Source organism: Ylistrum balloti, unplaced genomic scaffold, assembly GCF_031769215.1.
Source record: "Ylistrum balloti isolate Yb309-2 unplaced genomic scaffold, AGI_CSIRO_Ybal_v1 Utg369764, whole genome shotgun sequence".
NCBI lineage: Eukaryota > Metazoa > Mollusca > Bivalvia > Pectinida > Pectinidae > Ylistrum > Ylistrum balloti.
Genome location: NW_026781961.1, coordinates 40,454 through 53,915, shown reverse-complemented (window position 1 = coordinate 53,915; position 13,462 = coordinate 40,454). Strand labels below are relative to the sequence as shown.

The following is a 13,462-nucleotide window of genomic DNA, read 5'->3' as shown; positions in this document are numbered from 1 at the left end:
GGCAAGCAATCGAGAATATATCCTTATGATAAACGGTAAGAACTGATGTTTACCGGCAAGCAATGATATATCCTTATGATAAACGGTTAGACGTGATGTTTACCGGCAAGCTATCGAGAATATATCCTTATGATAAACGGTAAGAACTGATGTTTACCGGCAAGCAATCGGGAATATATCCTTATGATAAACGGTAAGAACTGATGTTTACCGGCAAGCAATCGATAAACGAATATATCCTTATGATAAACGGTAAGAACTGATGTTTACCTTATGATAAACAAGAACTGATGTTTACCGGCAAGAATATATATCCTTATGATAAACGGTAAGAACTGATGTTTACCGGCAAGCAATCGAGAATATATCCTTATGATAAACGGTAAGAACTGATGTTTACCGGCAAGCAATCGAGAATATATCCTTATGATAAACGGTAAGAACTGATGTTTACCGGCAAGCAATCGAGAATATATCCTTATGATAAACGGTAAGAACTGATGTTTACCGGCAAGCAATCGAGAATATATCCTTATGATAAACGGTAAGAACTGATGTTTACCAACAAGCAATCGAGAATATATCCTTATGATAAACGGTAAGAACTGATGTTTACCGGCAAGCAATCGAGAATATATCCTTATGATAAACGGTAAGAACTGATGTTTACCGGCAAGCAATCGAGAATATATCCTTATGATAAACGGTAAGAACTGATGTTTACCGGCAAGCAATCGAGAATATATCCTTATGATAAACGGTAAGAACTGATGTTTACCAACAAGCAATCGAGAATATATCCTTATGATAAATGGTAAGAACTGATGTTTACCGGCAAGCAATCGAGAATATATCCTTATGATAAATGGTAAGAACTGATGTTTACCAACAAACAATCGAGAATATATCCTTATGATAAATGGTAAGAACTGATGTTTACCAACAAACAATCGAGAATATATCCTTATGATAAACGGTAAGAACTGATGTTTACCGGCAAGCAATCGAGAATATATCCTTATGATAAACGGTAAGAACTGATGTTTACCGGCAAGCAATCGAGAATATATCCTTATGATAAATGGTAAGAACTGATGTTTACCGGCAAGCAATCGGGAATATATCCTTATGATAAACGGTAAGAACTGATGTTTACCAACAAGCAATCGAGAATATATCCTTATGATAAACGGTAAGAACTGATGTTTACCAACAAGCAATCGAGAATATATCCTTATGATAAACGGTAAGAACTGATGTTTACCAACAAACAATCGAGAATATATCCTTATGATAAACGGTAAGAACTGATGTTTACCGGCAAGCAATCGAGAATATATCCTTATGATAAACGGTAAGAACTGATGTTTACCGGCAAGCAATCGAGAATATATCCTTATGATAAACGGTAAGAACTGATGTTTACCGGCAAGCAATCGAGAATATATCTTTATGATAAACGGTAAGAACTGATGTTTACATGCAAACAATCGAGAATATATTCTTATGATAAACGGTAAGAACTGATGTTTACCGGCAAGCAATCGGGAATATATCCTTATGATAAACGGTAAGAATTGATGTTTACCGGCAAACAGTCGAGAATATATCCTTATGATAAACGGTAAGAACTGATGTTTACCAACAAGCAATCGAGAATATATCCTTATGATAAACGGTAAGAACTGATGTTTACCAACAAGCTATCGAGAATATATCCTTATGATAAACGTCTTGAAGGTATTATTTATCATATAATGATCATTCTATGGAATTCTTTCAAACTCTAATAGATTACATCTTCAGCGATAATTGATAAAAGTAAAAGTAAGCCTTGATATCTCCTTACCATACATTTATCAGGTTTTAAAAAAGACTCCATGACCTCATTAGTTTCAAGAATTTAAATGTGGTACAGATCAGGGCATAATGAAAGTCAAATTAATGTATTCAATAAAACAGGTCACTTTTTAGATAATCTTAAACGAGGTCTCCAGTGACCTAACTATGACTATCATATGACAATATCGACATCTTAAAACATCTGATCCACTTTTCATGAAGTTTTGCACCAGCTCCTGATGATCAACAGTTTAATTTGGACGGTGCCAAACCCCCTCCCCCTTCCTCCTCATCTCCGCGGGCCCTAAGGAATAGGACCAAAAGAGGTCAAATTGACTGGAATTAAAAGTGTTTTCTCAAAATCAAACATGTATTGCTCTTAATGTATAAAGTGTCTTTATGTGCTTAATCGAACTGTGATTGGATACAATTTACTAAAATGTATATTTGAATTTTTTTTACATTTTAAGAAAAATGCATTTTATAGGGGAAATAACCAAAACGTTATACGAATTTCTAGCATGAAATAAGAACATGATGGCATGTACATATTGATAATTGTTGATCCCAAGATGGTTTACCAAACTTGAAAAAAGACAACCCCGATGACGTCAATGGTGTCTGGTTTTCAGGACGACCAATATATATATGTATATATACTATGTAAAATCCCACTGCGGTGTTTGTCTTTTTGTATGAATACGATATACTTATATATGACAAACGATTGCTAATCTAACTCAAAGGAATAATCACAAATAAAATCATGCAAAGAGGCGCCATGCCAAGCAAAACCTTACTCCTAAGATTGTCTCATGATCCCCGGTCCAGGTGCGCTGAAAGGGTACGAGTCTTCTGCTTCATCGGAGACACCCGCTATGTCAATCTTGGACAATCGAAGACACCCGCTATGTCAATCTTGGACAATCGAAGACACCCGCCATGTCAATCTTGGACAATCGAAGACACCCGCCATGTCAATCTTGGACAATCGAAGACACCCGCCATGTCAATCTTGGACAATCGAAGACACCCGCCATGTCAATCTTGGACAATCGAAGACACCCGCCATGTCAATCTTGGACAATCGAAGACACCCGTCATGTCAATCTTGGACAATCGAAGACACCCGCCATGTCAATCTTGGACAATCGAAGACACCCGTCATGTCAATTTTGGACAATCGGAGACACCCGCTATGTCAATCTTGGACAATCGAAGACACCCGCCATGTCAATCTTGGACAATCGAAGACACCCGCCATGTCAATCTTGGACAATCGAAGACACCCGCCATGTCAATCATGGACAATCGAAGACACTCGTCATGTCAATCTTGGTTAATCGAAGACACCCGCCATGCCAATCTTGGACAATCGAAGACACCCGTCATGTCAATCTTGGACAATCGAAGACACCCGCCATGTCAATCTTGGACAATCGAAGACACCCGTCATGTCAATTTTGGACAATCGGAGACACCCACTATGTCAATCTTGGACAATCGAAGACACCCGCCATGTCAATCTTAGACAATCGAAGACACCCGTCATGTCAATTTTGGACAATCGGAGACACCCGCTATGTCAATCTTGGACAATCGAAGACACCCGCCATGTCAATCTTGGACAATCGAAGACACCCGCCATGTCAATCTTGGACAATCGAAGACACCCGCCATGTCAATCTTGGACAATCGAAGACACCCGCCATGTCAATCTTGGACAATCGAAGACACCCGTCATGTCAATTTTGGACAATCGGAGACACCCACTATGTCAATCTTGGACAATCGAAGACACCCGCCATGTCAATCTTAGACAATCGAAGACACCCGTCATGTCAATTTTGGACAATCGGAGACACCCGCTATGTCAATCTTGGACAATCGAAGACACCCGCCATGTCAATCTTGGACAATCGAAGACACCCGCCATGTCAATCTTGGACAATCGAAGACACCCGCCATGTCAATCTTGGACAATCGAAGACACCCGCCATGTCAATCTTGGACAATCGAAGACACCCGTCATGTCAATTTTGGACAATCGGAGACACCCACTATGTCAATCTTGGACAATCGAAGACACCCGCCATGTCAATCTTAGACAATCGAAGTAAGAAACGTAGACGTAAAAACCTCCCCACGATTTTCATGAACCTTCATATCTCGAAACTCTGTGTTGTGAGTTTGCCTGTCAGTTTCCGACATCTTGCACAAAAATCGTGAGCAGATATCAAAATCTCGGAATCAATTGTAACATACAACATTATAGTTTGGGGATGCAGGAGTGTTGCTATCCATATCTAACCATACGGCTTGCTCGGTGAAGTAAAAGCTGACAGATGGAGATTTGTCTGTCGTGTCCTTGATTTCTAATTCTGATGGGTATATATGATGGAAAAATTAAGTTAATTTCTTGTTAATTAAAGACATCATAATTAAACATGTACCTGACAGTGATGTTAAAGACAAAGTCTTTGTGATGTGTTAGAACCCATAGGGGTGTGTTTCTAGCCTTTTATGATCATGATTTTATGTTCATGTTTCATAGGTCAAGATAGACTTATCAGGTGGTCTAGCGGTCAATACAGGGTGGTCAAGTGATCAGGATAAGGGCGGTCAAGTCAGGCGATGTCAGGTGGTTAAGTGGTCAAGCGATTAAGCTAGGGTTGTCAAGGTACGAACGCGTTATGATATCAAAACATGCTTGTTTAAAGATGTCATTTTGCGTGTAAACATTAGAACTGATGCAACCCATTGTAAGGATGTGTATTATTACAATGATAAATGCGATCCTAACACGCGTGTTAAGTCGATAGAAAACCATTAACCTGTGGGAATCGAACCCACGACATTCACGTAAGACACGACGCCAAACCTAGCGAAATCTTTATTAATACAATCATATAGAAAAAAAAAATCAGACAACTGTTTCTTCTTCCTTTAAGAAAGAACATTCGTGTTGGCAGCAATTGAAGTCTGCATGTTGTCGGTCATTTCACACGGTTCTTTAGTATTCTTTTGTCACTAAACCCACAATATGCTTGTATATGGCCACCTCTATGTTTTGTCATGTCCATCCTCTTGCCACAAGAAACAAAAATGCCAGCATGTCAACGTTATCATTCTCCAAAATCAAATTCCATAAAGCTGGTCAAAATACAAAATATGAACAAAAGAAAGATTTGCACTCTTTTAAAACCTATTGTTAAGAGTTTGTCGGCCAGTTGACGACTTCGTACACAGAAATCGTGATAATGGGAACGGGCCTTTGGTTATCGAATCAACTGCGACATATAAACACCTTTCTCTCCCAACCTCCAATCACCATATAAACCTCTCTCTCAATCTCCAATCACCATATTACACTCTCTCCACATCTCCCATCACCATATAACACTCTCTCCCCACCTCCCATCACCATATTAAACTCTCTCCACACCTCCCATCACCATATAACACACTCTCTCCATCTCCCATCACCATATTGCACTCTCTCCCCACCTCCCATCACCGTATTACATATTCTCTCTCATCACCATATAACACTCTCTCCCCACCTCCCTTCACCATATTAAACTCTCTCCCCACCTCCCATCACCATATTACACTTTCTCTCTACCTCCCATCACCATATTAAACTCTCTCCCCACCTCCCATTACCATATTACATTCTCTCTCCACCTCCCATCACCATATAACACTCTCTCCATCTCCCATCACCATATTACACTCTCTTCCCACATCCCATCATCATATTACACACTCTCTCAACCTCCCATCACCATATAACACTCTCTCCCCACATCACATCACCATATTGCACTCTCTCCCCACCTCCAATCACCATATTGCACTCTCTCCCCACCTCCATCACCATATTACATAATCTCTCCCATCACCATATAACACACTCTCCCCACCTCCCTTCACCATATTACACTCTCTCCCCACCTCCCTTCACCATATTACACTCTCTCTCCACCTCCCATCACCATATAACACACTCTCTTCACCTCCCATCACCATATTACACTCTCTCTAAATCTCCCATCACCATATAACACACTCTCTCAACCTCCCATCACCATATTGCACTCTCTCGCCACCTCCCATCACCATATTACACTCTCTCTCCCAACCTCCCATCACCATATTACACTCTCTCCCAACCTCCCATCACCATATTACACTCTCTCTCTCCACCTCCCATCACCATATTACACTCTCTCCCAACCTCCCAACACCATATAACACTCTCTCTCTCCACCTCCCATCACCATATTACACTCTCTCCCAACCTCCCATCACCATATTGCACTCTCTCCCAACCTCCCATCACCATATTACACTCTCTCTCTCTCCACCTCCCATCACCATATTACACTCTCTACCAACCTCCTATCACCATATTACATATTCTCTCTCATCACCATATAACACTCTCTCCCCACCTCCCATCACCATATTGCACTCTCTCCCCACCTCCCATCACCATATTACATATTCTCTCTCATCACCATATAACACTTTCTCCCCACCTCCCTTCACCATATTACACTCTCTCTCCACCTCCCATCACCATATAACACTCTCTCCCCACCTCCCATCACCATATTCAAATCTCTCCCTATCTCCATATTACACTCTCTCCCAACCTCCTATCACCATATTACATATTCTCTCTCATCACCATATAACAATCTCTCCCCACCAACCTTCACCATATTACATATTCTCTCTCATCACCATATAACACTCTCTCCACACCTCCCATCACCATATAACACACTCTCTCCATCTCCCATCACCATATTGCACTCTCTCCCCACCTCCCATCACCGTATTACATTCTCTCTCCACCTCCCATCACCATATAACACTCTCTCCATCTCCCATCACCATATTACACTCTCTTCCCACATCCCATCATCATATTGCACTCTCTCCCCACCTCCAATCACCATATTGCACTCTCTCCCCACCTCCCATCACCATATTACATAATCTCTCAAATCACCATATAACACTCTCTCCCCACCTCCCATCACCATATTAAACTCTCTCCCTATCTCCATATTACACTCTCTCCCCACCTCCCATCACCATATTACACACTCTCCCCACCTCCCATCACCATATAACACTCTCTCCCCACCTCCCTTCACCATATTACACTCTCTCAACATCCAATCACAATATTACACACTCTCCCCACCTCCCATCACCATATTACACTTTTCTCCACCTCCCATCACCATATCACACTCTCTCAACCTCCCATCATCATATTGGACTCTCTACCCACCTCCCATTACCATATTGCACTCTCCCATCACCATATAACACACTCTCCCCACCTCCGATCACCATATTACATATTCTCTCTCATCACCATATAACACACTCTCCCCACCTCCCTTCACCATATTACATATTCTCTCTCATCACCATATTACACTCTCTCAACCTCCGTTCACCATATTACACACTCTCACAACCTCCAATCACCATATTACACAATCTCCCCACCTCCCATCACCATATTACACCTCCCATCACCATATTACACTCTCTCTCCCAACCTCCCATCACCATATTAAACTCTCTCCCCATCTCCTATCACAATATTACATATTCTCTCTCAACACCATATTACACTCTCTCTCCCCACCTCCCATCACCATATTACACTCTCTCTCCCCACCTCCCATCACCATATTACACTCTCTCCCCACCTCCCATCACCATATTGCACTCTCTCCCCACCTCCCATCACCATATTACATAATCTCTCAAATCACCATATAACACTCTCTCCCCACCTCCCTTCACCATATTACACTCTCTCTCCACCTCCCATCACCATATAACACACTCTCTTCACCTCCCACCACCATATTACACTCTCTCTATTCTCTCCCCACCTCCCATCACCATATTACATCTCTCTCTCCCATCACCATATTCTCTCCCCACACTCTCTCTCTCTCCACCTCCCATCCACCTCCTCATCACCATATTACACTCTCTCCTCCCATCTCTCTCTCCCCACCTCACCATATTACACTCTCTCTCTCACCATATTACACTCTCTCCCCACCTCCCATCACCATATTACACACTCTCCCCACCTCCCATCACCATATTACATATTCTCTCTCATCACGATATAACACTCTCTCCCCACCTCCCTTCATCATAGTACACTCTCTAAACCTCCAATCACCATATTACACTCTCTCTCCACCTCCCATCACCATATTACACACTCTCTCCCAACCTCCCATCACCATATTACACTCTCTCCCAACCTCCCATCACCATATTACACACTCTCTCACCACCTCCCATAAACATATTACATATGCGCTCTCATCACCATATAACACTCTCTCCCCACTCCCATCTATTGCACTCTCTCCCCACCTCACACATATTACACTCTCTCATCACCATATAACACTCCCCACCTCCCTCACCATATTACACCATCCCATCACCATATAACACTCTCTCTCAACCTCCCATCACCATATTTCACTCTCTCCCAACCTCCCATCACCATATTACACTCTCTCTCCCCACCTCCCATCACCATATTACACTCTCTCCCAACCTCCCATCACCATATTACACTCTCTCATCACACCTATTACACTCTCTCTCCACCTCCCATCACACATATTACACTCTCTCCACCATATAACCTCCTCATCACCATATTACACTCTCTCCCTACCTCCCATCACCATATTACACTCTCTCTCCCATCACCATATACACACTCTCTCTCCCACCTCCCATCACCATATTACACTCTCTCCCAACCTCCCATCACCATATTGCACTCTCTCCCAACCACCCATCACCATATTACACTCTCTCTCTCTCCACCTCCCATCACCATATAACACACTCTCTGCACCTCCCATCACCATATTACACTCTCTCACCATATTACACACTCTCTCCCATCACCATATTACACTCTCTCCACCTCCCATCACCATATTACACTCTCTCTCCCACCTCCCATCACCATATTACACTCTCTCTCTCCACCTCCCATCTCACCATATTACACTCTCTCTCTCACCATATAACACTTTCTCCATAACACACTCTCCCTTCCCATCACCATATTACACTCTCTCTCACTCCCATCACACATATTACACTCTCTCCCAACCTCCCATCACCATATTACACTCTCTCTCCCCACCTCCCATCACCATATTACACTTTCTCTCCACCTCCCATCACCATATTACACTCTCTCCCAACCTCCTATCACCATATTACATATTCTCTCTCATCACCATATAACACTCTCTCCCCACCTCCCTTCACAATCACTCTCTCCATATTACACTCTCTCCCTCTCTCCCCCTCCCATCACCATATTACACTCTCTCTCCACCTCACCATATTACTCTCTCCCCACCTCCCATCACCCTTATTCACCACTTTGACTGGTGTGATCACGTTTTTTCTCTCTCTCAACCTCCCATCACCATATTACACTCTCTCTCTCCACCACCCATCACCATATAACACTCTCTCCCAAACTCTCTCCCCACCTCCCATCACCATATTACACTCTCTCTCCACCTCCCATCACCATATTACATATTCTCTATCATCACCATTTTACACTCCCAGGCCCTGTCCATCACCATATTACACTCTCCCCCACCTCCCGTCACCATATGTTAAAAATCATTCAGTCATTGTATAGTTGTGTTAAATCCTATGTTAAGCACGACGGCACTTATTCTGAATATTTCACTAACAACATTAACCTCTTAGAAGGGGAAATTTTATCGCCGATTTTATATTCTTTGTTAATGACTGTGAAAGAAGAAGGTTGTTTATAGATAGTAATCATTATGATAAATAGATCTCTTTTGATGTATACAGAGTACATGGTGTTAATTGGAGAATCGTCAGATAAATTACAGAAAATGATTACCTTGGTATGCTTGGCTGACCAACTGAAAAAGGCATAGTATTCTCTCTCTTAAAGTAAGTTAAAAATTTACAAATTTAATATTCAGACACTGACATATGTTTTCGACATATTTGTAAATAGTATTGTTAGTAAAGACTCAGAAATTTGGGATTGTTCATAAAGCTTTAGATGTATATGAAGTGCATATTAAAGACTCCTATGTGTAGACAAAAGTTTAGTCTATTGTGAGTTAGGACAACTACCACTTTTAACCTGTAGGAAACTAAGAATATTTAAATATTGGTTAAAGATGAAGGCTACGAATAGTTGCATTTTAAATAATGTTTTGATGAAACGGTAGCATCTAATAATATCTGGATATTAAATATTCAAGCAGAGCTTAACAAATTAGGATTAAATTATTTTTGGAATAAAGATTGTAATGAAAAAAAATAGTGTTCAGTTTGATTAATCAAAGATTTTACGGTGTTTATGATGAAGAGATATCACTTGATAATAGTAATATTTCTGTAGATAAAGTATGATCGTTTATCTTTACAACACTACTTGTGTAAGTCAATAGAGAGAGAAAACCCCACATAGCCAGATTTCGGCTTAGTTCACACAATCTTAACATAGAACAAGGAAGATATAGAGCAAAGATAGCAAAGAACCTGTACATAGTTCCAGAAAAATAGCACCGATGATGAATATCATTTCATTCTTAAGTGAAGTTTTATAACAATCTTCGAAGTCAATATATTAAGCCATATTATTATAGAAGACCGTGTATTCAAATTTACCCCATTATTAAGTGTCCTTTTACCGAACAACAAAACAACACCTTGAATCCAAATTGTATCCTAGAGTTTGTACCAAAATGTTTTTATGTCTCTCAATACATCATTGTGTCTATCATCATCACCATGCCAAATAGACCAATATATGTGTGATATATTTCTGACAGATTACAATGTACATCAATACAATACACTGTACAGCTCTAATACATTGTACGGGGTTGATAGTTATAGCATTCATTTGAAAATATTATCATGCAAGCCATTAAATATAGGTCAATAATCATAGCGTAGGACACTATATCATATTACATAACAGAATACGGTTATGATGTGTGATAATAACTTGTGATGTGTTATGATGTTTTTGACAGTAATGGTAAACATTATTCATAAGCTGTTGTATTTATCTGAAAGTGAAACAAGTAAATCGTATAAAGTAATTGTCCGTTACTATATGAATTATTATCCATTACTATAATATGAATTATTGTCCATTACTATATGTATTATTGTCCATTACTATAATATGAATTATTGTCCATTACTATATGAATTATTGTCCATTACTATAATATAAATTATTATCCATTACTATGATATGAATTATTGTCCATTACTATATGAATTATTGTCCATTACTATATAAATTATTGTCCATTACTATAATATAAATTATTGTCCATTACTATATAAATTATTGTCCATTACTATAATATGAATTATTGTCCATTACTATAATATAAATTATTGTCCATTACTATAATATAAATTATTGTCCATTACTATAATATAAATTATTGTCCATTACTATATAAATTATTGTCCATTAATATATTAATTATTGTCCATTACTATAATATGAATTATTGTCCATTACTATAATATAAATTATTGTCCATTACTGAAATATAAATTATTGTCCATTACTGAAATATAAATTATTGTCCATTAATATATAAATTATTGTCCATTACTATATGAATTATTGTCCATTACTGAAATATATATTATTGTCCATTAATATATAAATTATTGTCCATTACTATATGAATTATTGTCCATTACCATAATATGAATTATTGTCCATTACTATAATATAAATTATTGTCCATTATTATAATATAAATTATTGTCCATTATTATAATATGAATTATTGTCTATTACTATAATATGAATTATTGTCCATTACTATAATATAAATTATTGTCCATTACTATAATATGAATTATTGTCCATTACTATAATATGAATTATTGTCCATTACTATAATATGTATTATTGTCCACTACTATAATATAAATTATTGTCCATTACTATAATATAAATTATTGTCCATTATTATAATATGAATTATTGTCCATTACTATAATATAAATTATTGTCCATTATTATAATATAAATTATTGTCCATTATTATAATATAAATTATTGTCCATTATTATAATATAAATTATTGTCCATTACTATAATATAAATTATTGTCCATTATTATAATATAAATTATTGTCCATTACTATAATATAAATTATTGTCCATTACTATAATATGAATTATTGTCCATTACTATAATATAAATTATTGTCCATTACTTTAATATAAATTATTGTCCATTACTATAATATAAATTATTGTCCATTACTATAATATGAATTATTGTCCATTACTATAATATGAATTATTGTCCATTACTATAATATGTATTATTGTCCATTACTATAATATAAATTATTGTCCATTATTATAATATAAATTATTGTCCATTATTATAATATAAATTATTGTCCATTATTATAATATAAATTATTGTCCATTACTATAATATAAATTATTGTCCATTATTATAATATAAATTATTGTCCATTACTATAATATAAATTATTGTCCATTACTATAATATGAATTATTGTCCATTACTTTAATATAAATTATTGTCCATTACTACAATAGAAATTATTGTCCATTACTATAATATAAATTATTGTCCATTACTATATGAATTATTGTCCATTACTATAATATAGATTATTGTCCATCCAGTAATTATAAAGACTGATGCATCAGTATATAAGTATACACACCTTGATCCCTTAGAGATCACTAGTTGTAGCCCCAGAATGAAATCCTTATACTTAAATTCAACGCGACTACTGTTTTTAACATCAACACATGATGCCAATTAAACCCCTAGGCCTGATATAGGTCACGAACAGGGTTGTCCTCTAATGTAGTTTGGTTTTTCAAATAGCTGTTTGGGACTTGTTGGTGATGGTAGGGGCCCGAGGAGGTTTTTAAGAGATGTTCAGAAAGTGCCGACACTTGGGGGTTACGTATGTTTTTTTGTTTATGGTGTCAACTTTGCCCTTTGTACAGAGTATGGTGTGTGCGTTTGTAATATCACTTATATTTCACAATAATGATACATTGAAGACATAGATTGAATAGAAGTTTGTATGACACAGCCAATAGAAGATAAGAGTGTGACGTTTCGATGACTACATGGTCACCTTCATCAGACAAATTATCAGTTTGGAGCGTACTAACACTGACGTACGTAGCGTACAAAATTGTAAGAAATCAGCTAACTTTTGCGGCTGCGCTATAATCCTAAGTACACCAAAGTCAAAAATAGTGTGACGAGATGGAAAACAGATTATAGACAAAAAAGTGACACCAGATGGTATCAATGTCCTGTAGTCAATTCGGCTACACGACGTACGTCAATGCAATTTGTCTGATGAAGGTAACCATGTATGTAGTCTTCGAAATGTCACACTTTAATCTTCTATTGGTTGTGTTATAAGAATTTTTATGATGTTATCATTACAAACCTGAAGCAAATGTAAAAACAAAGATAAAATT

The 13,462-nt window shown here is 37.8% G+C and overlaps 1 protein-coding gene across 1 annotated transcript; it reads left to right on the top strand.

Moving 5' to 3' along the window:
* Window positions 1–2,784: 2,784 nt before the first annotated feature.
* Window positions 2,785–4,507, top strand: LOC132543732 (uncharacterized). The gene is made up of 2 exons (XM_060207254.1): window positions 2,785–4,026; window positions 4,397–4,507. Exons 1-2 carry the CDS (start codon window positions 2,785–2,787, stop codon window positions 4,505–4,507), a joined length of 1,353 nt encoding a protein of 450 aa, XP_060063237.1.
* The last annotated feature ends 8,955 nt before the right edge of the window (window positions 4,508–13,462 follow it).